The sequence below is a fragment of the Clarias gariepinus genome, chromosome 2 (assembly GCF_024256425.1).
Source record: "Clarias gariepinus isolate MV-2021 ecotype Netherlands chromosome 2, CGAR_prim_01v2, whole genome shotgun sequence".
Classification (NCBI taxonomy): domain Eukaryota; kingdom Metazoa; phylum Chordata; class Actinopteri; order Siluriformes; family Clariidae; genus Clarias; species Clarias gariepinus.
In genome coordinates, this window is record NC_071101.1 from 44,582,918 (window position 1) to 44,607,227 (window position 24,310).

Sequence of the window (24,310 nt, forward strand, 5' to 3'; positions counted from 1 at the left end):
TTGCCTAAATAATTACACGCCAAAGTGTTTTCTCAACAGGAAATGAACAACTAAAGTTTCTCCTCTCAATGCTGTATTAGATATGGCTGAGGTTAGGGTTAGGGTGAGGTGTAGTAGACCACGCACACTCACACGCACACACACACACTTAAACACTCAGAGCGAAGTCCATGGTATTGCACCTCTGACTCATTGCAGTACTCATACGTTTGGGACATGTGTAACTGTGAGATCTTTTACTAATCTGTTCATTTACTACAGCAAAAAGCTGATTAGCTAAAGCCATTCTCTAAAATTCCATCTCAAGCTCTTTCACACACACACATGATTTCTAAATACGCACATGAACCTAATCCATCTTTTGCGTCCAAAGGTGTGACTTACCCTCGTCCAGCAAAAGATTGCTTACACTCGTGCTAGTAAATCTTAATGCTTGTTTCATAATACCAGGGTCAATGGAAAATCGTACTCCCGAGAAAAAAATTCTTGGTAAGTAGCGAGGCAAAGAAGATGTAACATCACAGATGTAGCAGCCCTGTCTACTTATACACCAAACACAGGGGACTCATTTACTGCAGATCTTCACCGTGCTCCTGGTTACTGTAGCTACGTGTACTTACAGTGTGTTGGACAGCAGAACAAAAACACAAACCCACACCTGGTAGTCTGTCTGGAGGACGTTGGCCCCGGTGGTGCGGCTCTTCTTGTTCGGGGGCCCCTGCTCCTGGCCTGCGTGCTGCATGGAGGGTCCCGTGGTCCCCCCGGAAGTGCCGTTGGTCTGAGCCGAGCTCTGCTGCGACGGCGCCTGCTGCGCCTGTGTTTGCGCCTGCGCCTGGGTCTGCTGGTGCTGTTGCGTCTGGTTCTACATAGACACATGTACACAATACCAGAGGCTTTTTTTTTTTTTTTAACTCGTGGTTCAGGGAGAAGCCTCACTACAACATTAGATGGGTTTAAAAAAATATATGTAGGATGAAGTGTCAGGTCAAACCGCACACAGACACACAGGCTCGGACAGGACGAGAATAAATAAAGGAATAATAATAGAATTTGAATTCTAAATTTAAATTTATGCCCAAGAGTCAAGATGTAAATTGTCAATTATATAATTCATAGAGAATAAAGAATATATATTAAAAAAAAATGAATGAATAAATAAATAAATAAATAAATAATTCTTTGTGTATGAAGGGGATCAGGAGGAAGTTTTGATTTTGAAAGAAAGAAAGAATTAAGGAACGTGTTAAGGAAAGATAAACTTGAAGAAGAAAAAATAAATAAATATTTAATAAAAAAGGAGAAAGAAAAAAGAAAAGCAATTAAAGAATCAAAAAGGAAAAAGAATTTAAGTAAAAATTAAATAAGAAAAGAAATTAAGCAAAGAGACCCACTATGAAATAAAGACAAATGACAAAAGCAAGTATGTCAGAAAAGAATAAAAAAATAATTAAATAAAGACTTGAATTAAGAATGAAAGAGAGACTTAAAGGATTAAAAAAAAAAAGAAATTGACAAAGAATTAGAGAAAGAAAAAATTATTCAGAAATTTAGGAAAGAAAGGGAAAAGAAAGAAATAATTAAATAATTAATCAATTATAGCATTAAAGAAAGAAAGAAAAAAATAAATAAGAAGAATTATAAAAATATGAAAAAATGACTTAAGAGAATTAAAAGGGCAAAAAGAGGATGGTAAAAAACAAACCAATAAAAAAGGATCAAAAAAGGAAAAAGAGAAATATGATATGTAGATTAAAAGTTTTCTTTGTCTGTCTGTCTTTTCTGCATGACTACACAGGCCTGCGAGAAGTCATATACAGTATAAGAGAAATAGCTTTTTTTAATTCTCCAATAGATAAGATCATGTCTAAGACTTCATGTCTAATGTCTATGAAACGAGGTGGTTCCTGTTAGCACTTATGTTACAGCAGCTGTAATTGTTCATTCTCTCACCTGCGTCTCTCTCTCTCTCTCAGGGAATAAAACAAACAGATCAGACCCTACGGCGTCACGTTACTGAGACTCGACACCCGTCTCTACGTGCTGCGGCCGCGCTGCTGACGGAATGAATCAGCCAATCACGACGCGGGATCCTGTAATCTAATCAGCAGCAACGTAGAGCACGTGCTGTAATCAAGCAGACCTGCTAAACAACACACTCCTCACCTCGTCCTGCCATCGTGTGTGTGTGTGTGTGTGTGTGTGTGTTTTCACATGCAGAAACATGCTTTGCTCCAAGCACTAGAGAGATCTTTTTACATCCATGAGAAGTAAACACACACACACACACACACACACACACACTGCTAATCACACATGCGCACTATTACACACTCAAGCTGGCACGGTGAGTGCCATGTCACCTGTTTGTGCTGTCTGATGCCAGGCGGCTCATTCCCACCGTGTGTGTGTGTGTGTGTCATGTGATATTCCCTTTGCCAGAAACTAATGCTGTCTGATCAAGCCTCAAGTGTGTGCCAGGCAAAGAAAAAGTATAAAAAAAATCTGGGTGCGTAAGTATACGCGCCCTTTCATAAAGGGTCATGTGACCCGGGTCACAACGAATAAATCAGATTTATCACCCGTCCTCGACCACGTCCAAAACGCAGTGGTTTAAACAAGGGTGTGTGTACATCCTGTGTAAACTAGGGTGTGTGTGTGTGTGTGTGTGTGTGTGTACCCGGATGGCTTATTTTACCTTCTCTGTCTTCTCCTCGGGTTCGTCCTCGTTAAGGAACTCGCGTTTGGGGTATGGGATTTGGCATCCTGCAAATACACTACAATGCACACACACACACACACACACACACACACACACACACACACACACATATTCACTATGTTTTATCCACTACAATGCTCTGTATATTCACTGTGTGTGTGTGTGTGTGTGTGTGTGTGTGTGTGTGTGTGTGTGTGTGTAGCGAGTCTTACTCTGTTGTAGGTAAGGGGTCTTCCAGGAAGTAGGGGTCTTGCAGTGCCTGTTCGGACGTGATGCGTTTGGTTGGGTCCATGGTGAGAAGTTTCTGGAGCTTTAGATCAGGAGTTTAGAAGTTTAGAATTTCGTAATAATTGTCAATATTGTAAGTTTTTAATTATAAAATATTCATAGAGAATTAATAATTATTTTCAAATTAATTAATTAATAGATTAACTTTTCTTTATGATGCGAAACTGGAGGAAGTTTTGATTTTCAAAGAAGGAATTAAAGAAAGAAAGAGAAAAAATTATAATAAAAAGAGAAAAAAAATAATTAAAAAAAGTTAAATAAAAATTAAATAATGAAAAAATAATTTAAGGCAAGCCCGACTTGCAGGGAAAAAAAGCTGATAGAACAGAGAGAAAGAAAGACTTAGGAAAGAAATAAATAACGATTTGATAAAAAAAGAAAACAGGACGAGGGAAAAAAGAAAAGAATTAAAGAAAGATACTTAAAAAATCAAAGAGAAAAAAGAATAAAACAACAAATAGGGAAAAACTTATTAAAGAAAGCCAGACTTAATGAAATAAATACAAAATAAAAAAGCTGTTAAGACAGAATTAAAGAAAGAAAGGATTCAAAAGGAAAGAATAAAACAAAATTAAGAACTAATTAGAGAAAAAACAAGCAATTAAAAAAAATTATGAAAAAAGAGAAATATAGAAAGAAAGAAAGAATTTAAAAGTCTAGATTTTTGTAATCATTTTGTAATTGTTCCCGCCCACCCTGTAGACGCTCACCAATAAGAAGACCTTGCTGTCCGGTTTGACTTTATGCTTCTCCATGTATTTGATGAGGCTGCTGTTGGCGTACCTGACGAACACATGAGGCTCACGTGAGTCATTATGACTGAAGATGTTTGTAACATGCTGGCTTTCACACTTCACTGTAGAGCTACGATGGACGTTCGAGTCAACCCAGGACTTGTGATTACGGTGCTGAATTACAGAACTCCAAACGTGTGGAGGCTCGGAGTGAGGTCAGGGCTAGTGGTGTGGCTAGTGTGAATGAGTGTGTGTACAGTTTCCACAGACAGATGCGTCTCTACCGCAGGATGGTGACAAGTTGTCCATCGATTTTCAAGGATCAGGCGTTTGACTTATTGCTGAATGCGTAGAATCGTCATTCATGGACGTCCAGCCTTCTTTAGAACATTTCAAATGTTTCACTGTGACTAAGAGTTTTATCACTGTACTGTGCATGAAGTCTTCTGTAAATGTTAATGTTTTTACACGTTCATTCATCTGGAATGTTGCATATATTTTTATATATATATATTTGACTTGAACGCCCTTCGTGCATTTCAAACAGGTGTAACAAACATCCATCATTCCTGTAGAATCTTGAAATTATTCAGAGTAAGAGCTGAAGTGTTTAACAAGGGTCTGGATTTCTCTAGAAAATATACTGGACTCAATTACAGTATGCCTTAATTATTCTTGGTCACTTGAACCCAACCACCCCGTTCTCCTCCATCATACACATCTCTTCTGAGACATGTGAAGGTGGCGACGTAGGCGTAGGGTGGCGGTGTGGGCTCAGAGAAAATACTGTCTGCCTTTTTACAGATGCTCATGATTGGTCAGTGACAAAGGAGAAAGTGAAGGAGACACAGAGAGAGACAGAGAGAGAGAGACACAGAGAGAGACAGAGGCAGAGAGAGAGAGAGTAAGAGAGAAAGTGAAAGAGACACAGAAAGAGAGAGACACAGAGAGAGACAAAGGCAGAGAGAGAGAGAGAGACAGAGAGAGAGAGATAGATAGAGACAGGGGCAGAAAGAAAGAGAGAAACAGAGAGAGACAGGGGCAGATAGAGACAGAGAGAGACAGAGAGAGAGACAGAGAGAGAGAGACAGAGAGAGGCAGAGAGAGAGACAGAGAGAGAGACAGAGACAGAGAGAGACTGGGCCAGAAAGAGAGACAGAGAGAGACAGAGAGAGACAGAGACAGAGAGAATGCCACCCATCCCTTACTTTAGAGCTCGGTTGATTTATCAGTTATTTCATGTCATTAGACTCAACAGTTCTTGGAAAGTGAAATCTTAGAAAGAATATCGCAGTAATATAATGAACTACAATTAAAGCTTAAACACTTATTTTGACATTAAAATGATTGTTTTGTTTTTTCCCCAGACAGCCCTTTTATGGAAACCTTTCTGAAACCTTCCTGAGACTCCTGTAGGTGTCCACACCCTGACCGGGTTCAAAGCAAGAAAATATATGGAAAACCATGTAAAAAAAAAAACACTTAAAAGAGATTCGACTGTTCCCTGTGCTGTGGCAGATTCCACTCACGTTGTTCTTCTAAAGTCCTTCTGCAGGGTCGGATACTCCGGCATCTTCCGGATGTCTTCCCAGTCTTTGTCTGAAATTAATACACACACACACACACGTTGTGAAGGATTTCTAGTAAGCGTTTTTACCCTGTTGCATTCAGAACACACTCAGGAGCTTTACACAGTGTGTGTGACAAACACAGTTTAGACCTGCAGGGAAGCCCATGACGTTGAAGATGCGGTCCAGCTGGTCGTGATGGAACGGGTTGCTGGTCTTGATGTCCTCCTGACGGCAGTGGAATATCGGCTCTGACGTGAGCAGCTCGGCGAAGATGCAGCCGATCGCCCAGATGTCTTATAAAAAAAAAAAACAGAACCACAAAATCCGATAATAGAAAGATTAATGGATACACGTGCACTTTTAAATAAACGTCTGTAACGTGTGTACAGTATACAATATGTGTGTGTGTGTGTGTGTGTGTGTGTGTGTGTGTGTTTGTATGGCTATCAAAGTGAGGACCAGCATAAATTTTTAACCTTTGGAGTGAGGACCATTTTACAAAGTGAGGACATTTAGGCTGGTCCTCACTATATTTTCACTCTAATGGCCTCCAGAGGCCTCCTATATGCTTCCCTCAAGGTTTAAGAGAGGTCCTCAGAAAGATAGTAAAATGAAAATAAAAATAAAAATCAGGTGTGTGTACGTGTGTGTATGCTACCAAAATACACACACTTTTTGCTCTCTATCTCCCCCTCAGCTTCTTACAGGTTACTGCATCATTTTGCTCTCTATTGCCCCCAACCTCCTCTCAAAATTACTGCATCCTTTTTACTCTCTGCTGCCCCTAACCTTCTTGCATACTTACTGCACCTGAGTTAGAGAAACTGTAATCTACAAAAACAGACACAGGGCCTAAGCCAGTAATATAAAAATATGTATTAAATTTAATAATTGTTAATGATAGATAGATAGATAGATAGATAGATAGATAGATAGATAGATTACTAGTCATTGAAGTGAATAACTAATAATGGTTATTTTAGATAGCTTTCTACTAGGAACAAGTAAAAAATGGAGTGGTTCTCATACCATGCCAGAACTTCATTTTAAATGTAAACTGCTCCACTATATTAATTCCAAGTTGAGTTTAATCTTCATGTGTAGCTTACTTGTAAATAATGTCTGAATTATGGCAAGTCAGACAGCATATTAATGAGCCCATTTTACCATTTTGCATTCAACTACTACAAACATGACTATGTTGTGCTTTCCTTTGCTGACTGGAAGGCTTTTTAGATTATGGTCTATGGCACATTTCATGCATTGTTTTTTTATTATTTTTTTTATTTGCCACGACCATTTAAGTAACAACAGCCTGGTTTCATGCATGTTCAATTTTGACAATTGCTGTATCAAAATGACCATGAGGTTTTGGGGTATTACCACATTTGCATCATCAACGGACATGTAACATGAGTAAAAAACAACTCAATCCCATAACACTGACCATTAGCATGTGTTGAATAGTGTGTAACAATTCAAAATGAAGACTCAATCTTCATGTTTCAATAAGATGGAAGAAATTTTAAGCAACTATTAAGGACAACAATCAGAAAAGATAACTAGAAAAGATAAGATATACTGATAACCATAATATTAACACCACATAATATTAACACATTAACATGTGTTATAATTGACCAATTATATGCCAATATTTTAATAACTGGTGTCAGAACCATCATGGGCCCCCAAGGGCATCCATGACTGCAGGGAACAAAGGCCAGCCTGTCCAGTCCGATCTCACAGAAAAGCTAATGCAGCACAAATCACTGATAAGGTCAACGCTGGCCACGGTAAAAAGGCACCAGAACACCCAGTGTACCACAGCACACCAGGCACGGGGCTCAACAGGTAAAGAGCCCAATACAGAGGCCCCACCCTGCAACACACAGAACCCCAAAGATCCGCTGCTAACATCCTGGTGCCAGACACACAGCCCCAGAGGTCTTGTAGAGTCATGCCTAAGGGACCTGAGCTGTCATACTAGGCATAATGTTTTTCATTATCACGTTATGGACGTTGAGATTATATAGTCTGGTCAATAAATTTGGGATTTTTTTTTTTTTTTTTTTTTACATTTGGCTTATGTACACATACACCAAATGTTTGACTTTGAAATTAAATTTGAAATGAAACACTCAGGATATGAGTAAATTCAAGACTTTCAGCTTTGATTTAAAGGGTTTGACAAAAGTGGGGCATTCAATAATGGAACAAATAGCTGACAAGCACTTTCATGGCCAGGTGTGACCTGTTCCCTTGTTACTCCATGACTTACCAAGCATATAAAAGCATTTGGTAGCTGTTCACTCGAGCCCTCAAAATGAGGCCCAAAAATTTAATAATTGTTAATGATAGATAGATAGATAGATAGATAGATAAATAGATAGATAGTCTATGCAAGTGAAGGTGGCTATTATTAGAATATAATAAATAAACTCATGCAAGTGGCCAATATAATTTTAATTTATAATATTTAATATTTAATTTTAAAAATAACTGGTCAGTTCAGCAAGTCCTGGAAGACCACAGAAAAGAACTAACGTTGATGACCGGAGAATTTAGCAAAAGTCCATGGTGAAGAAGACCCGTTTCACAAAATCTAGCTAAGTCAATAACACACTTGAGCCGGTAAACAAGTCATCGTCAAACTCTACAGTCAAGAGATAGCTTTATGAAGTTCTGTTGGTGCAGGGGTAGCTCAGTGGTTAAGGTGTTAGATGACAGTCCGGAAGTTGTGACGTTTTGGCCCTAGAGCAAACCCCTACCCCCTCAATTGATCAGATGTATAATGAGATAAAAATGTAAATTGTTCTGGATAAGGGCGTCTGCCAAATGCTGTAATTGTAAATTAAGTGAATACAGACACTTCCGTAACAAGGAGCAAACCACTGGTGAGGTTTAAGAACAGAAAGGTCAGATTAGACTTACCAGAGAACTTTGCTATATTCTTTGGACTGAAATAAACCAAAATTAACTTGTACCAGAATGATGGGAAGAGAAAAGTATGAAGAAAGAAAGAAACAGCTCATGATACAAAGCAGCACATTATCAGTGATGTCGAAATCGGCCGAAGTGTTATGGCATAAGCTTGTATTGCTGCCAGTGGAACCAGGTCACTGGTGTTTATTGATGACCTGACTGTTGATAAAAGTACCATGAAGAATTCTGAAGTGTATTGCTATATTCCCTGCTCAGATTAAGAAAAAATGATGCTGATAGGAAGCCACTCCATATTGCAGTTGGATAATGATGCAAAACATGCAGTAAAAGCTATACAAGGCAAAGGAATGGGATCTTCTTCAGTGGATAAGTCAGTCACCTGCTCTCAACCCAATAGAGCAATATTTTTACTTATAAAGTTTGCTGCTTTGTAATGGCATTTTAGCAGCTGCTTTGTAATAGCATTTTAGCAGCTGCTCTCTTAATCCGATGAATTTGTCTGGCAGAAACCTTCCCCATTCTGCCTCTATCTGCACGAACCTGTCTGTGCTCTAAATCAGCCACAAATGTATTCACAGTACGATGATCACGCTTAAGTTTTCTTGAAATGTCTAATGTTTTCATACCTCGTCCAAGGCATTGCACTATTTGACGCTTTTCGGCAGCATAGAGATCCTTTTTCTTTCCCATATTGTTTGAAACCTGTGGCCTGCTTAATAATGTGGAACAACCTTCTTCAGTACTTTTCCTTTAATTGGGTTTATCTGGCAAACTAATTATCACACGTGTCTGAGATTCATTTCAGTGACCCAAAGAGCCCCGAGACACAACACCATCCATGAGTTTAATTTAAAAACTAAAAATGTAATGTTTATGACACTTACATTCAATTTGCATAATAATTTGGAACACAGTGTATGTGTGTTACCATACACACCCTGTAAACATCAGTACATCAACCATGACATAAAATCACACGTCTAATATTATCAGTTCCCCCTTGTGCCACCAAAATAGCCCTGACCCTTGAAGGCCTGGACTACACTAGAATTCTGAAGGTGTGTGTGGTATCTGGCGCCAAGGCATCAGATGCGGATCCTGTAAGTCCTGTAAGTTGTGGGGTGAAGCCTTCATGGACCGGACTTGTTTTTCCAGCACCTCCAACAGAATATGGAGGCTGTGTCAACATCTCAAACTCCTTGTTATGTTCCTCAAACCATTCCTGAACAATGTGTGCAGTGTGTATTGTGCTGCTGAAAGAAGCCACTGCCATTAGGTAACACTGTTTCTAGGTGTTCTCTAGGTGTAACTTGGCCTGCAGCAATGTTTAGGTAGGTGGTACATGTCAAATAGCATCCACATGGATGACAGGACTGCCCAGAGAACTAATGATTCACTTTCTGCCTAATATACCTCCCCTATTTATAGGTGCCACAGTAACAAGACAATCGATATTTACCGAGTGGTTTTTATATTTTGGCTGATTGGTTTATGCATCAGTGATGAAAAGTAACTTTGCACATTTTGACGTATTTATATAAGTTATTTTAATTCTGCTTTGTACTTTTACTCCGTAACAGTTAAGAGGAATATATTGTACTTTTCACTGTCATATTTAAAATAGTGATGTACAGTCGTGGCCAAAAGTTTTGAGAATGACACAAATATTAGTTTTCACAAGGTTTGCTGCTAAACTGCTTTTAGATCTTTGTTTCAGTTGTTTCTGTGATGTACTAAAATATAATTACAAGCACTTCATACGTTTCAAAGGCTTTTATCGACAAATACATGACATTTATGCAAAGAGTCAGTATTTGCAGTGTTGGCCCTTCTTTTTCAGGACCTCTGCAATTCGACTGGGCTCCCAATCAACTTCTGGGCCAAATCCTGACTGATAGCAACCTATTCTTTCATAATCACTTCATGGAGTTTGTCAGAATTAGTGGGTTTTTCTTTGTCCACCCGCCTCTTGAGGATTGACCACAAGTTCTCAATAGGATTAAGATCTGGGGAGTTTCCAGGCCATGGACCCAAAATTTCAACGTTTTGGTCCCCGAGCCACTTAGTTATCACTTTTGCCTTATGGCACAGTGCTTCATCGTGCTGGAAAATACATTGTTCTTCACCAAACTGTTGTTGGATTGTTGGAAGAAGTTGCTGTTGGAGGGTGTTTTGGTACCGTTCTTTATTCATGGCTGTGTTTTTGGGCAAAATTGTGAGTGAGCCCACTCCCTTGGATGAGAAGCAACCCCACACATGAATGGATTCAGGATGCTTTACTGTTGGCATGACACAGGACTGATGGTAGCGCTCACCTTTTCTTCTCCAGACAAGCCTTTTCCCAGATGCCCCAAACAATCGGAAAGAGGCTTCATCAGAGAATATGACTTTGCCCCAGTCCTCAGCAGTCCATTCACCATACTTTCTGCAGAAGATCAATCTGCCCCTGATGTTTTTTTTGGAGACAAGTGGATTCTTTGCTGCCCTTCTTGACACCAGGCCATCTTCCAAAAGTCTTCGCCTCACTGTGCGTGCAGATGTGCTCCCACCTACCATTCCTGAGCGAGCTCTGCACTGGTGGCACTCCGATCCAGCAGCTGAATCCTCTTTAGGAGACGATCCTGGTGCTTGCTGGACTTTCTTGGACGCCCTGAAGCCTTCTTAACAAGAATTGAACCTCTTTCCTTGAAGTTCTTGATGATCCTATAAATTGTTGCTTTAGGTGCAATCTTAGTAGCCACAAAATCCTTGCCTGTGAACCCATTTTTATGCAACGCAATGATGGCTGCACGTGTTTCTATGCAGGTCACCATGGTTAACAATAGAAGAACAATGATTTCAGCCTGACATAATGATCTCCAGCCTTGTGCTCGTCAACATTCTCACCTGAGTTAACAAGACGATTACTGAAATGATCTCAGCAGGTCCTTTAAGGACAGCAATGAAACGCAGTGGAAAGGTTTTTTTGGGATTAAGTTATTTTTCATGGCAAAGAAGGACTCTGCAATTCATCTGATCACTCTTCATAACATTCTGGAGTAGATGCAAATTGCTATTATAAAAACTTAAGCAGCAACTTTTCCAATTTCCAATATTTGTTATTCTCAAAACATTTGGCCACGACTGTACTATTACAGCTTATGAGGATTAATTATCACCAGGGGTCGTGAGGGGGTAGTATTGAGGAAAAAATATACGGTATACTGTATATTAGTTCATATGTTTGGAGTAATGAAATGTGAAAATGCCCAAAATCTTGGTGTCAGTCACAACCTGAAATATTTATGAGCATTCAACTTTCCCCTGTGTGTGGACAGTGTAGTCACCTTACTTATGCACTCAGGCACTTTATATAAGATACATTATACAATTGAATTCACACAAATGCCACTTAACGTGACTATTATCTGAGTTCACATGATTATGTATTACTACTGTGTAATAGAGTTTTTTGTGTAGCTTAGTCTACAGTTTATAGCAAGGCTGTTCAAATGCAGTGCAACCAAATGCCTCCTCGTCCAACATCAGTGTCTGACCTCACAAATGCACTTCTAGAAGAATGGTAAAAAAAATTCCATAAACATACCCCTAAACCTTGTGAAAAGTCTTCCCAAAAGAGTTGAAGCTGTTATAGCTGTAACCGGCCAACCTCATGTTAAACTCTATGGATTAGGAATTGGATGTTACTAAGTTTCACATGCATGTGAAGGCAGGTGAGCCAATACTTTTGGCAATGTAGTGTATTTTAATAGCTAGGTTCAGTAAGTATGTTTAAGTGTTGTTGAATTACAAACTCCAGTGAATATTATCCCTAAGAACTAGATTTGAACCCCTCAGGCTTATAGAATAGTTTATTGTGTAGTTGACTGTCTATCGTCTTCTCCTCATGTCTGTCTGGCAGGATTTGAATCTATATGCTAATGTATTTACTTTTAGAAACCTAAGTCAGAGTGATGGTGAAAGTCATCAACCACGGTGCATTACCAAAGGGGCAAATTTCAATCTTAAATAAGTATGAGTACTCATTTTATACTGTGCCATGAGTATGAGCACTTTTACCTTTTATACATTAATTGTATTTTGGTGGCAATACTTTGTTTTGCTTAAGTAAAAACTGAATGCAAAAAACTGAAATACTTATTTTTATTAGTATTAGTATTTATACACTGATATTTCTGTTTTTTTTTTTTTACTTAAGCAAGGCAGTAGTAATAGAAGTGCATTTGCAGTTAATCAATAAATGCTAATAATCTTTAATTTTGTACATTTAAACCTGGAGAAACAGGCCTGTAGTTAGGGAGTGAGAAGTTGAGAATATTGCTGTGCACTGGCCTCAATTTAACCTTAATTGGTTGGCCTCAGGGGGCGGAGCTAAGCTCCCTGCACCTGCGCTGCTACTCTCGCGCTCTGCCCTTCCCCCACATTCAATTAAGCAGCGCGTGCAGAGCGGAACATGGCGCTGGAGAGATTTAAAAGAAGACTTGGCCGTTTGAGACTTCACCACGAGACATGCGAGAGGCGCTTCTCACAAACTTCATCCATGCAGGTAAGTTTTAGTGTTTTTAAATGGATTATTTATTAGATAGATTTTTGCTTTATATTTTTAGGGAAAAAATTCAGAATTTATATTTATTCAGAAGTCAGTACAGTAAACTTTAAGCTAGCAGTTGTCCAGTAATAAATGCCAATGTTTCCTGTATAATATAGTACCTTTAAACCTTTTTTAATCTAACACTGTTTTACTGAGTCTTGTGCAGCAGTGCCTGAGTGGTCAGAAAAGCAAGGATAAACACTCAGCTGAGTACTACAGTAAAGTGTACTACAGTAAAGTGTACCAGGGTAAAGTGTACAAGGGTAAAGTGTACCAGAGTAAAGTGTACAAGGGTAAAGTGTATTACAGTAAAGTGTACCAGGGTAAAGTGTACTACAGTAAAGTGTACCAGGGTAAAGTGTACTACAGTAAAGTGTACTACAGTAAAGTGTACCAGGGTAAAGTGTACAAGGGTAAAGTGTACCAGAGTAAAGTGTACAAGGGTAAAGTGTACCAGAGTAAAGTGTACTACAGTAAATTGTACTACAGTAAAGTGTACCAGGGTAAAGTGTACCAGAGTAAAGTGTACTACAGTAAATTGTACTACAGTAAAGTGTACCAGGGTAAAGTGTACTACAGTAAAGTGTACCAGGGTAAAGTGTTCTACAGTAAAGTGTACTACAGTAAAGTGTACTACAGTAAAGTGTACCAGGGTAAAGTGTTCTACAGTAAAGTGTACCAGGGTAAAGTGTACCAGGGTAAAGTGTACCAGGGTAAAGTGTACCAAGGTAAAGTGTACCACGGTAAAGTGTACTAGAGTAAAGTGTACCAGAGTAAAGTGTACCAGGGTAAAGTGTACCAGGGTAAAGTGTACTACAGTAAAGTGTACCAGGGTAAAGTGTACCAAGGTAAAGTGTACCAGGGTAAAGTGTACCAAGGTAAAGTGTACCAGGGTAAAGTGTACTAGAGTAAAGTGTACCAGAGTAAAGTGTACTGATTCACATAATTTCTGTGATTCTCTATCTGGGATTCTGCACGGCTCCCCTAGTTAAGATAGATAGATAGAGGGAGGACAAATCATTTAAACATGAAATATGTTTATAACATTTTGAAATGCCCTATAACATGTGAACTGTCTAAATTTTGTAAATAAGTACTAAAATATGATTTCTGGTTATACAGTAGTACTGTAGGACGTGATTTTTTTGCATGTGATTTTTAACATTTGAAATGCTAATGTTTAAAATATTTTTCTTGATGTTAGGTCCAGGACTCAATGGTTGATAGCACAGCAAAGGTATGTGCATATATCAAATCTTTACCCTACCCTGTCAAGACTGTTACTGGAAATTTGAAATTTGTTTAAATTTGTCCCTAGTGCCAATAAAGTTTTGCCTCTCTTGTTCAATTCCCCATTTATTCTGCCTAGGACCAGCTATGTTTTTACCTTTATAATCACACTGAACATACTGAAGTTCAAATGCATTTTTACAACATTAGTGTTTTAAAAAAAGCATTTGAACTTCAGTATATTAAGTGTGTTTAAACAGTCATTCTATAGTCATTATATAGTCATGTGTAATATTAATACCTGCTCTTTTACTTCTGTGTTCATTGTGTAAGAACATAAAATCAACTGATCATAGTGGATTTTTGTATTACGCAAATAAAAACTTAGATGAACATGTAATTTTTTTTTTACCATGCTATTATTTATTTTACAAACCATAAGCCGAAAAGTAAAAAACATGTGGGCAATACTAAGTACCCCCTTAGTGCTTTCACAGGCTTTAGGAGCTTAAGAGCCCTTGATTAATTAAAACACCACAGCAGAACACTAAGGTTCACAAAACTACATCTGAAGAAACCACAAGGCTTCTGGAACAGTGTCCTATAGACAGATGAGACCAAAGTGGAGTTGTTTGGTCTAACGCCCAGCGCTATTGAAAACTGAACAGCATTTCAGCAGAAACAAGTCATATCTCCTATCAAGCTCGGTGGTGGAGGGGTGATGATTTGGGCAGGTTTTTGGAGCCACAGGACACTTTCCAGTCATTGAATCAACCATGAACTCCTCTGTATAACAGAGTATTCTAGAGCTAAATGTGAGGCCATCTGTCTGCCAACTAAATTTTGTTCAAAATTGGGTCATGCAACAGGACAATGATTTGAAGCACACCAGTAAATCTACGTCAGAATGGCTGAAAATGAGAAGAGTCAAGATTTTGGAATGGCCTTGTAAAAGTCCAGACCTCAACCCAGCTGAAATGCTGTAGCAGGACCTTAAGAGAGCTGTGTGTAAGTAATTACTCAAAAACCCCAATGAACTGAAGCATAGACCAAAACAATGTGAGAGACAGATAGTCATACGGGAAACCATTACTTCAATTTACTGCTGCTAAAGGAGGGTCTACAAGCTACTGAATCAGCGGGGTACTTGGCATAACCCATTTTTTTTTTTTTTTACTTTTGGCTTAATTTTTGTTAATTAAATAATGGCACAGTAAAGGGTACTTCATTTTACACATGACTGTAGCACTGTAGAAGTGAGCTACAAATTGACACCGAGTGCTTTTACAACTTGGTTTGCTTGCTCTGGTCCAAATCTCTGCCTGAATTTGTAAACCTGAAGCGTTTTTCTCTTGGTTTGGTTTTTTTCATGAAGAGAAAAATCCATCACAAAATGCCTGACTTCAAACCATGTGAGAACGTCGAATTTAATGAAATTTAATGTGTGCAAATAATTTTTAGTTTGTTCACTGTTCTTTTACAATAAAGTTAATAATGAAATTTTATTTTAGACATTTCCATTTTCTTGTCCGCTTTCAGGATATTGGGGTGAAGCGGCTCTGTATGTTGTGCGTTTTACAATTTTCTCATGATTGTTTTTTCACAGATGGACGATATCCTTGAGGAGTCAGATGATTTGTCTGAATCTGAACTGTCCAGCCATGCAGACTTAGACCCAGAGTACAATCCAACTCACAGTTCCTCATTGTCCAGTGACGAAATGGGAAGCCCAGACAAGGAACGTAGGAAAATATCTAGAGAAGACCTCAAAGGTGCTGACACATTTTTGAGTGATGAAGATCAACCCAAAGGCAAGTGCACTTTTAAAAAACAACAGATCCTTAAAACTTATGGAAAAAAAGATCAAGAGAGGTACAAAAAAGAAAAAGTGAGTAAAACCGTTACTGTAAAAACTTGTACAAAAAGAGAAGACAACAAACGAGCATGGGATAAAAGACATTATTGTCTTTATTGTGGCCAATCAAACCTTAAAATGGCAAGACATTTGCAGAGAAAACATATGGAGATCAAAGATGTGGCATATGCATTCAGCTTTCCTGTACGATCAGAAGAAAGAAAGGTACTTTTGGAGCAACTGCGAAATAAAGGAGATTTCAAACATAATAGCAAAGTTCTCGAAAAAGGCAGAGGACAACTAGTCACATGGAAGCAGCCCACTGATAAAATATCTGTAAAAGATTATTTGCCTTGCCAATATTGTCTTGGAATGTTCAGTAAGAAGGACTTGTGGAGACATCAATCGTCATGCAGATGTAAGAAATTGTGTGTGACAGGTGACATAAAAAAGGCAAGAGGGTCAGTCCAGAGTCATGCAGCACGTTTGCTTCCAATAGCATCATCTTCCAACGGGTGTCAGAGTATCATCAACAGCATGCGACAAGATGATGTGTCCTTTTACATCAGGAGTGATTCTTTGATTTGCAAATATGGGGAATCACTATATGCAAAACATGGGCGTATAAAGTCTAGGCACCAATACATCTCACAAAGAATGAGGGAGCTAGGCCAATTCATGTTGGTTGCTAAAGAGATGGACAAGACCGTGAGGGGTCTGGAAGATTTATGCACTCCGTCAAAATTTAATCTTGTTGTCAGTATAGCTAAAAGGCTTACAGAGTTTAGTCCACGCAAAAACGAGTACGGAAAACCTTCAAAAGCAGTCAAAATTGGGTTCTGTCTTAAAGGAGCTGTGGCAGTCCTGATTGGACAGACGCTTATGAATGACGATGACCTGGCAGAAAAAAGGGCAAAAAAATTTTTGGAACTTTTGGAAAAAAACTGGAAGAACAGTGTTTCTGTCAGTGCTCACCAATCTATAGAAGAAAAAAGATGGAATAAACAGGATGACATCCCTCTCACCAAAGATGTGAAGGCTCTGATGGATCATCTCAGGCAAGTGGAAGATGAGGCAAAGGAGGAACTGAATAAGTGGATGAGTTTATCAGCATACAAGACGTTAAATGAGACAGTGCTGGCACAGGTCATCATCTTTAACAAGCGTCGTGAAGGGGAAGCATCACGTCTGTCACTTGAAGCCTATAAGAAAGCTGGCACAAATCCCATCAATAAAGATATTTATGAATCCCTGTCTCCGTTGGAGAAACAGTTGAGCAAACTGCTAACTCGCATAGAAGTCCGTGGAAAAAGAGGAAGAAAGGTACCTGTTTTTTTGACAGAGAGAATGAAAGAGTCGATTGAGTTATTGAATAAATGTAGAGCAGAAGCTGGTGTACCTGCGGAAAATCCCTATCTATTTGCAAGACCTGGTGTGATGACAAATATACGTGGTTGTGACTGTTTACGAAAATATGCAACGGAAAGCAAAGCTGAAAACCCTGAACTCCTGAGGTCAACGAAATTAAGGAAACAGGTCGCCACACTCTGTCAGCTTCTGGATCTGAGTGAGCAGGAGCTGGAACAGGTCGCGAGATTCATGGGACATGACATCAGAGTTCACAGGGACTTTTACAGACAGACAGACAAAACGTTTCAAATTGCCAAAATAAGCAAACTCCTGTTTGCCATGGAACAAAACACTGGGATCTTAAAGGGGAAGAATCTCGACACGCTTGCTGTTTCTGTTGGTGGTATGTACCGTAACTGGGTTTTTTCTTTTCTGGTAGGTTTTATTGTTGGTCCACAAATGCCATGTGTGTAATGCAGTCAAACATTCCATGCTCAAAACTGGTAACAGTTAAACCAGTGAGAAAATTTAATTACTGACAAATGTTACTGTTATATACCTGAGATTGCAAAAGTATTTCATATAAAAGCAAATGAAGGAATAGACATAGGCCATGTTCACACGTAACTGAGTATTTTTTAAAAGAGATTTTTAAAAATAATTTCGTTTTTAAAAATAATTCTGTCCACACGACCTAGGGTTTAAAAATATCTTTGTCCACATGAAAACGCCTAATCAACAGGGGGTCAATCAGAAGCCTAGACAAAACGTCATTACCTGTTGCGCTTTGTAGAAGTCCGACCGGGTCTCATCCGAAACCACCGTCGCTGTCTGCGAGGTCTTTGTGTCGTCAGAGTTTTGTACAGTATGTAGCAGCAGTGAGCTTAGGAGTACATTAAGGCACCTCTGTTTATTAACACAATGTGTTAGTAACTGTGTGTGTATGTACACTCATTTAAAAAGTCCAGTACACAACGTTAACAGTCACTAGTTTACTGTATGTACATCCGCTATTGCACACAAACAAGGAGATGAGCAAACACACACAATTACATCATCAGCACAAGGTGATGTTACAACAAGCCGAAATCTCCGTTTCCCCATCTGTCCACACAACACCACTTAAAATGGAGTTTTGGAAATTTTCACTTTGGACGGAGTTTTATAAAAAATTCCATTTTCAATGACCAAAATGGCGTTGTGTGTGGACGAAAGGTGAAAACGGCAGAGAAACACCTCCGTATTTAAAAATCCCCGGCTACGTGTGGACATGGCCATAGTGTGGAAATAATATCTGTACCATGCAGGTTTTTAAGTTCTTTTAAATACTGAGCACTAATATTTGACCATTGTATTTTGCAGAGAGCAGCTCCACATCGACATGTGAGACAGTTCCACACAGAAAAGGGAAAAGAGCCAGCGAGGTGGATGAGGGTATGTTTTAACTGCTCTAAAAGTGCCGTCCATTTTAAACATGTTTTGGGGCTGCATTGATTTAGTTAATTAATTATACTGTTAGTTTAGATTCTTTGTATATGAAAAAAACAAAAAACTACCACTAACTAGTTCATCCTCACTGTTTGATGTGGTCAGAGTGTTACGAACACTTCAGTTTAAATGTCAGTTCATTATATCAGCTATGTGCCCACTTTGCCCACTGTGCCCACTGCTGCATTTTTTGAAAATGTGTTCTTTTTCATACAGTCTGTAGTATAATGTCACTTTTTTGTTTGCGCTTATTTTTTTTCTCAGATGAAGGTTCTGAACATCATATTAAAAAGAGACGTTACTCCCGCAGAGATGATGAAGGTTCAGATACAGATGATGAAGGTTCAGATACTCTTACTAATACTAATACTCTACTTTTAAGTTTATACATTACCATACTTGTCACAATTTCTTTCTTTTTGTTTGAGTAGTTTGGGGCCTTTTTAAAATGAGTGATCTACCACAGTTTTACTTTCAACGACACACCACTGCTTTCAATATGACCCCAGAAATTTCATCCCAGATTTTAACTGTCTTTGCTTAAGAGCACATGAACCTTACAGTGCCATGAAAAAGGTTTTGCCCCTTACTGATTTCTTTTTGCATATTTTTCCACTTAAATGATTCAGATCATAAAATAGATTTTAACATTACACAAAGGGAACCAGATTCAGAGTAAATTCAAAATGCAGTTAATTTATTAAAGGAATAAAGCTGTCCAAGCTTATGAGCTAAAAAAAAATCAGAAACTTTATGTACATTGTACCTGTGGTTTTGCAAACTAAATTTTTTGTTGTTGTTATTGTTGTAGGTCAGAGCCCAGGAACAAGACCAATTAAGAACTCACAGAAAATGACAACACACAAACGAACCGAGACCAAAAAGGCAGCTGGTAAGTTCTGACAGTATTGCATACCTGCTCGCATACACTCTCCTACATTAATAATGTCCTCGGCTGATGCAGACAGTTGTCCTCTGAGGACCTGTGACTTCAGTTGCTCGATAGTTCAGGACTGGAATTTTCTACAGTCTACCCAAGCCTTCAATAACCAACTGGACTCAATTTTAACTTAAACACTCTTCTGTTATACTGAACTTCCAGTCTCACACAGTATGAGTGCAGATCAATCCCTGCTATCTGTTATCACCCAGATAAGGATGGGTTCCCTGTTGAGTCTGGTTCCTCTCAAGGTTTCTTCCTATTGCCATCTCAGGGAGTTTTTCCCTCAGCACTGTCGCCTTCGTCCTCGGCTTGTTCATAAGGGACAGACTTATCATTTTGATTCACAAATTCACAAATCACATCTCATACAAACTTAAATAATTATTTTGATTGTGTAAAGCTGCTTTGCAACAATTTGCGTCAGTTGTTAAAAGCACTATACAAATAAAATTGAATTAAATTAAATTAATAACTTTAGCTCTCTGTGCAGGCCTACTGACATGTCTAACTATGCCCTTCTTTAAAACATCTCACAGCATTGTGTCACTTTTTATTCAGTGATACAAACTTGTTACCTTTTCGTAAAATTTAATGATTTAATATTTAAATTGAGTCATATAAATAAGCATTTCAGATTTAATGCAGATGTATACCAATGTATCTCCATACAGGTCAAAGTAATGTTTGAGAACGTTACATCTGGAAAGTTATTTAGGCACAGCAGTGTGAGTGTAACACTCCTCTTAGCAAAGCTCAGTATAGAATTAATTCAGGTAGCAACTTCCTGTTTTTATTTTATAATGTTTTTCTCCATTTTAAATGAACAAATAATGGGGTTGAATCTCTCTAACTAATGAAATTTCCATGATTTAGTGACAACTGGCTAAAATTAGTCTAGCTGTTGTCGTGTTTATGTGGTTGTGAAAAGCCGATGTGGGGAAAACACTCTGTCTACACTCAAGCCAAAGATTGTTTGAGAATCTTATTAGTAAAAAATATAATTTCTAGGGATGCACCGAAATGAAAATTCTGGGCCGAAAACGAAACCGAAATTTTTGGATGCACTTGGCCGAAAACCGATACCGAAACCGAAAATGGCTTCATTAAAAAACATGTTTAAAATATTTTATTTTTGTTTGTATTAAAAAAAATGTTGCACATTGCAACTTTGCTGTCCTCATCTGAAACTTTGAAGTGCTTCCAAACCGCCGACATACTCCGTGTTTGATGCGTAATTACAGCGCGAACGAGACGGGAGGATGGGAGAGGCGTGGCGACAATTTCGGCTTTTATTTTCGGCGCTTTCTTACGTTTCGGCCGAAACCGATAATGCTATTTCGGCCGAAAATTTTCGGCGGCCGAAATTTCGGTGCATCCCTAATAATTTCTATTGTTCCAACAACTTCAACAGTCTAAGCATTTGTTATAAAACCACTGACTGATCTAACATCAGGTTGAGGGTAGGGTTTGAGATTCATTTATCAATAAATCTAGTAGATAGATTAAGTATTTAAAGAAAGTAGCTATTAAAGGTAAATAGAAACAGGACTATAGGCTGTTAGTGTGTAAATATTTGATATTAACAGCCATTATGCATACAGTATACATTTATTCCAGAAATAATTAAGTTTAACCTTACAACACTTATTGGGCTGCTGTTCAGGACTCTCATCTCAACCTTAACTTAAAAAAAATAATAAACACATGTTTACTGATGTTATTTAAATGAGACTCAAATTGACTCAAATGAACAAATTCAATTCTTAATTTGGATTAGAAAAATAACTGTGCCTCGTATTTATTTATTTTATTTAGTGAGACCACTGGCTCAGAAAATAAATGTGCGTGTATAGCCCTGCGCTTATAACTTTCATTCTTTCAGTAACTTTTCATGCACGCCTGGTGCCAGGTGTAGCTCAATTGCTCAAAGGCAATGGGCTATGGTTCAGAAGTTGTAGGTTCAAACCCCACAACCACAAAGTTGTCCCTGTTGGGCCCTTGAGCGCGGCCCTTAACTCTCATCTGCTCAGATGTATAATGAGATGAAATGTAAGTCACTCTGAATAAGGGTGTCTGCTAAATGTAAATGTACAACTTGTTTATGTATGTATGTATTTTTTGGCTGAGACGTATCTTTTCTCACCTTCACCAGTTCACACGCCTATGTTTGTGCTTGTTTTTTAGACGATCACGGTATTAAAAAGAGACGTTACTCCTGCAAAGATGACGGAGGTTCAGATACAGATGGTAAGTTACATGTTTGTTATGAAATTTTATAGAAATTCCTATCTTTAGGCAAAGAACTTCATACTTTAAACCATCAGTTAAAGGCCAGTAATACTCTATGCTTAAGTTTATACATTACCATACTCGTCACAATTTCTTTTTGGTTGACCGTTTTGGTTTGAGCACTTTTGGAATGATTAATCTACCACAGTATTGAACGTTTTTTTTTTTTTTTTTTTAAATACAAGTTAAAAGTAAAATTAAGGACCCTTTTAAAAACTGGGGTTTGAGACTATCACTTGCTCTCACATTTTGCCTCTGGTTAATACATTTGCTAATCATACTAGTGTCCTCAGATAAGTCATATGCAAGTTGTGACTTGTATGCGCTTAGCTTCTCAGAGGTATACATGCTAGGTTTGTTGGTGAATCTTACCAACTTAATTACGTCTGGCCACTAAGTAACATCTTTTATCCACTCAGTGATAGCACACAGATCTGGAAGTCGGTTGCCATTTGCCAAAGTCAACTTAAATTGTGGATAATGCCTTTGCATAGCTTGACAAGCTGTTGTCTAACTATCTGCCATTTTGATTCACACACATTCACATTCCATACAAACTTAAATAATTCTTTTGATTGTGTAAATCTGCTTTGCCACAGTGAAAATTGTTAAAAGCGCTATACAAATAAAATTAAAATTGAATTGAATTGTGGTCTAAATATAAGTGTAGCACCCAACTGTTGGATTTTAGTGGCCAAATTTAACGGTCATTGCTGAACCTTAATTGTAGTTGATGTTTTTTATACCAGAGTTTTTCCCAACTAATGTTTGTCTATTACTACTGCAGATCAGAGCTCTGGAACAAGCACGGTTAAGAGGCTCTCCCAGGAGAAGGAAGCCGGACAACAAACCACTATGGTGAAAGTAGCAGGTAAATTTAAACTGCATAAACAGTCCAGACACTGCACTGAAGGGCTCTATCTATCACACACTTTAATACTGATGTAAACCTGCTAAGAGTTGCCACTTTTGCATTACATTTTAAATTCACTACATTAAAGCACTGAACTTCAAAAACAACATATGGAACTGTCTGAATACTTACTGAACTTCACACTGTAGGTCAAAGCCACCTCTAGGTGCTTTCTGTGAGTGCAAACTGTGCACAAGCAGAGACAAGAAATCTGCACTGTGGTGTGTGTGTTTAGGGTTTATGCTTGAACTGTGTTCTCTCTTGTTTGCAGGTCACCCTGGAGTGAAGGTAAAAAAGCCCTGGAGTGAAGGTGAGAGAGATGCTGTACGAAAACATATGGGAAAGTTCATCACAGAGCGCAGAGTTCCAGGGAAGGAGAACTGCATGAGATGTGTAACGGCAGAAAAAGCCTTGGCTCAGCGATCATGGAAGGATGTGAAGAACTTTGTGTACAATTCAATTGTTACACTTAACCGAAGGGCTGCTTCACGCCAACTGGAATTCTGAATATTGACTTTACAGAGTCGTTATATTTACTCTGAGTCGTTTTTTTTCTGTTCTGTGTGTTACTGATGCCAACTTGAAATTGCACTAAGAGTTGTTTTAACATTTAGGTTGTTTTTTTAAGATGTAAACAACTCTTTAGTATTTTTATTTATCTTTTAAAGCTAAGTACAGTGATGGACACTGTTTTGATTTTGCACCGACATTTTTTTTTTTATTTGTATCATTTATGTTTTGTGCTGGTTGGCATCAGATCCTCTGCGACTCTCTACAGCAGGGGTGTTCAACCGCAGTCCTGGAGCGCTGGTGCTCAGCATAGTTTGGTAATTCACCTGCACTTGAATACACCTACTAAAACATGGCAGTAAACACATGCATTTGATCCTGTGCATTCGAGCAGAAAAATCCCAAACTTTGCTGGACATCAGCTCTCTAGGATTGGGCTTGAACACCCCTGCTCTGCAGAATTATTCATGGTTGACAAAAAAGTTTGGCACAATTAAAAAGTTAAAAAAGTTTGGCACAATTGAATAAACATGATGGTAGTGTGATTGTGATTGTAGTTCTTCTCTGTTGCACGTTTATTTAATGTTTTAAAATAGATTTTTATATTTTAGTTAAAGTTTATATCCACACTTTTGTGTAGAAAATTAATGAGCCTAACCTGAAATGAACTCAATAGCGCCCCCATAAAAGGTCCTCACTTCAATGGTTAACTGCTAACTTTTTCCCTGTGACTTTTGCAGAATCTGAGGTGGAACCTGTGATCAGGGTGCCACCTATTGTTGAAATGGAGTATTAATTTGTCTCTAACTATAGCAGAAAGGGTGGTCCTCACTTCCATAGTACATATACCCGGTCCTCACCCTGCTAGTCATACAGGAATGTG

At 38.4% G+C, this 24,310-nt stretch overlaps 2 protein-coding genes across 3 annotated transcripts in view; one reads left to right on the top strand and one right to left on the bottom strand.

Moving 5' to 3' along the window:
- cdk19 (cyclin-dependent kinase 19) overlaps nucleotides 1-24,310 on the bottom strand; it is a 67,465-nt gene that overhangs the window by 8,064 nt on the left and 35,091 nt on the right. The window contains exons 7-12 of one of the 2 annotated variants that reach the window (XM_053479855.1): nucleotides 5,462-5,605; nucleotides 5,271-5,340; nucleotides 3,718-3,790; nucleotides 2,932-3,029; nucleotides 2,696-2,774; nucleotides 659-862 (exon numbers count right to left, since the gene is read on the bottom strand). In XM_053479855.1, coding sequence (XP_053335830.1) covers nucleotides 659-862; nucleotides 2,696-2,774; nucleotides 2,932-3,029; nucleotides 3,718-3,790; nucleotides 5,271-5,340; nucleotides 5,462-5,605 — 668 coding nt within the window. The remainder of the gene's footprint in view (nucleotides 1-658; nucleotides 863-2,695; nucleotides 2,775-2,931; nucleotides 3,030-3,717; nucleotides 3,791-5,270; nucleotides 5,341-5,461; nucleotides 5,606-24,310) is intronic. The other variant, XM_053479862.1, reaches the window with a different exon arrangement.
- Nucleotides 5,752-24,187, top strand: LOC128508384 (uncharacterized). The gene is made up of 9 exons (XM_053479691.1): nucleotides 5,752-12,804; nucleotides 14,054-14,086; nucleotides 15,686-17,687; nucleotides 18,647-18,718; nucleotides 19,037-19,114; nucleotides 19,584-19,664; nucleotides 21,900-21,962; nucleotides 22,792-22,875; nucleotides 23,189-24,187. Exons 1-9 carry the CDS (start codon nucleotides 12,712-12,714, stop codon nucleotides 23,422-23,424), a joined length of 2,742 nt encoding a protein of 913 aa, XP_053335666.1. The 5' UTR covers nucleotides 5,752-12,711; the 3' UTR covers nucleotides 23,425-24,187.

What these genes read in the sequence shown, in the direction of transcription:
- LOC128508384 (XM_053479691.1), top strand. Translation starts at nt 12,712, where the DNA reads ATGGCGCTGGAGAGATTTAAAAGAAGACTTGGCCGTTTGAGACTTCAC. An exon ending in CACAAACTTCATCCATGCAG is followed by an intron (nt 12,805 to 14,053) that starts GTAAGTTTTAGT and finishes TCTTGATGTTAG; the next exon opens with GTCCAGGACTCAATGGTTGA. An exon ending in CACTATGGTGAAAGTAGCAG is followed by an intron (nt 22,876 to 23,188) that starts GTAAATTTAAAC and finishes TCTTGTTTGCAG; the next exon opens with GTCACCCTGGAGTGAAGGTA.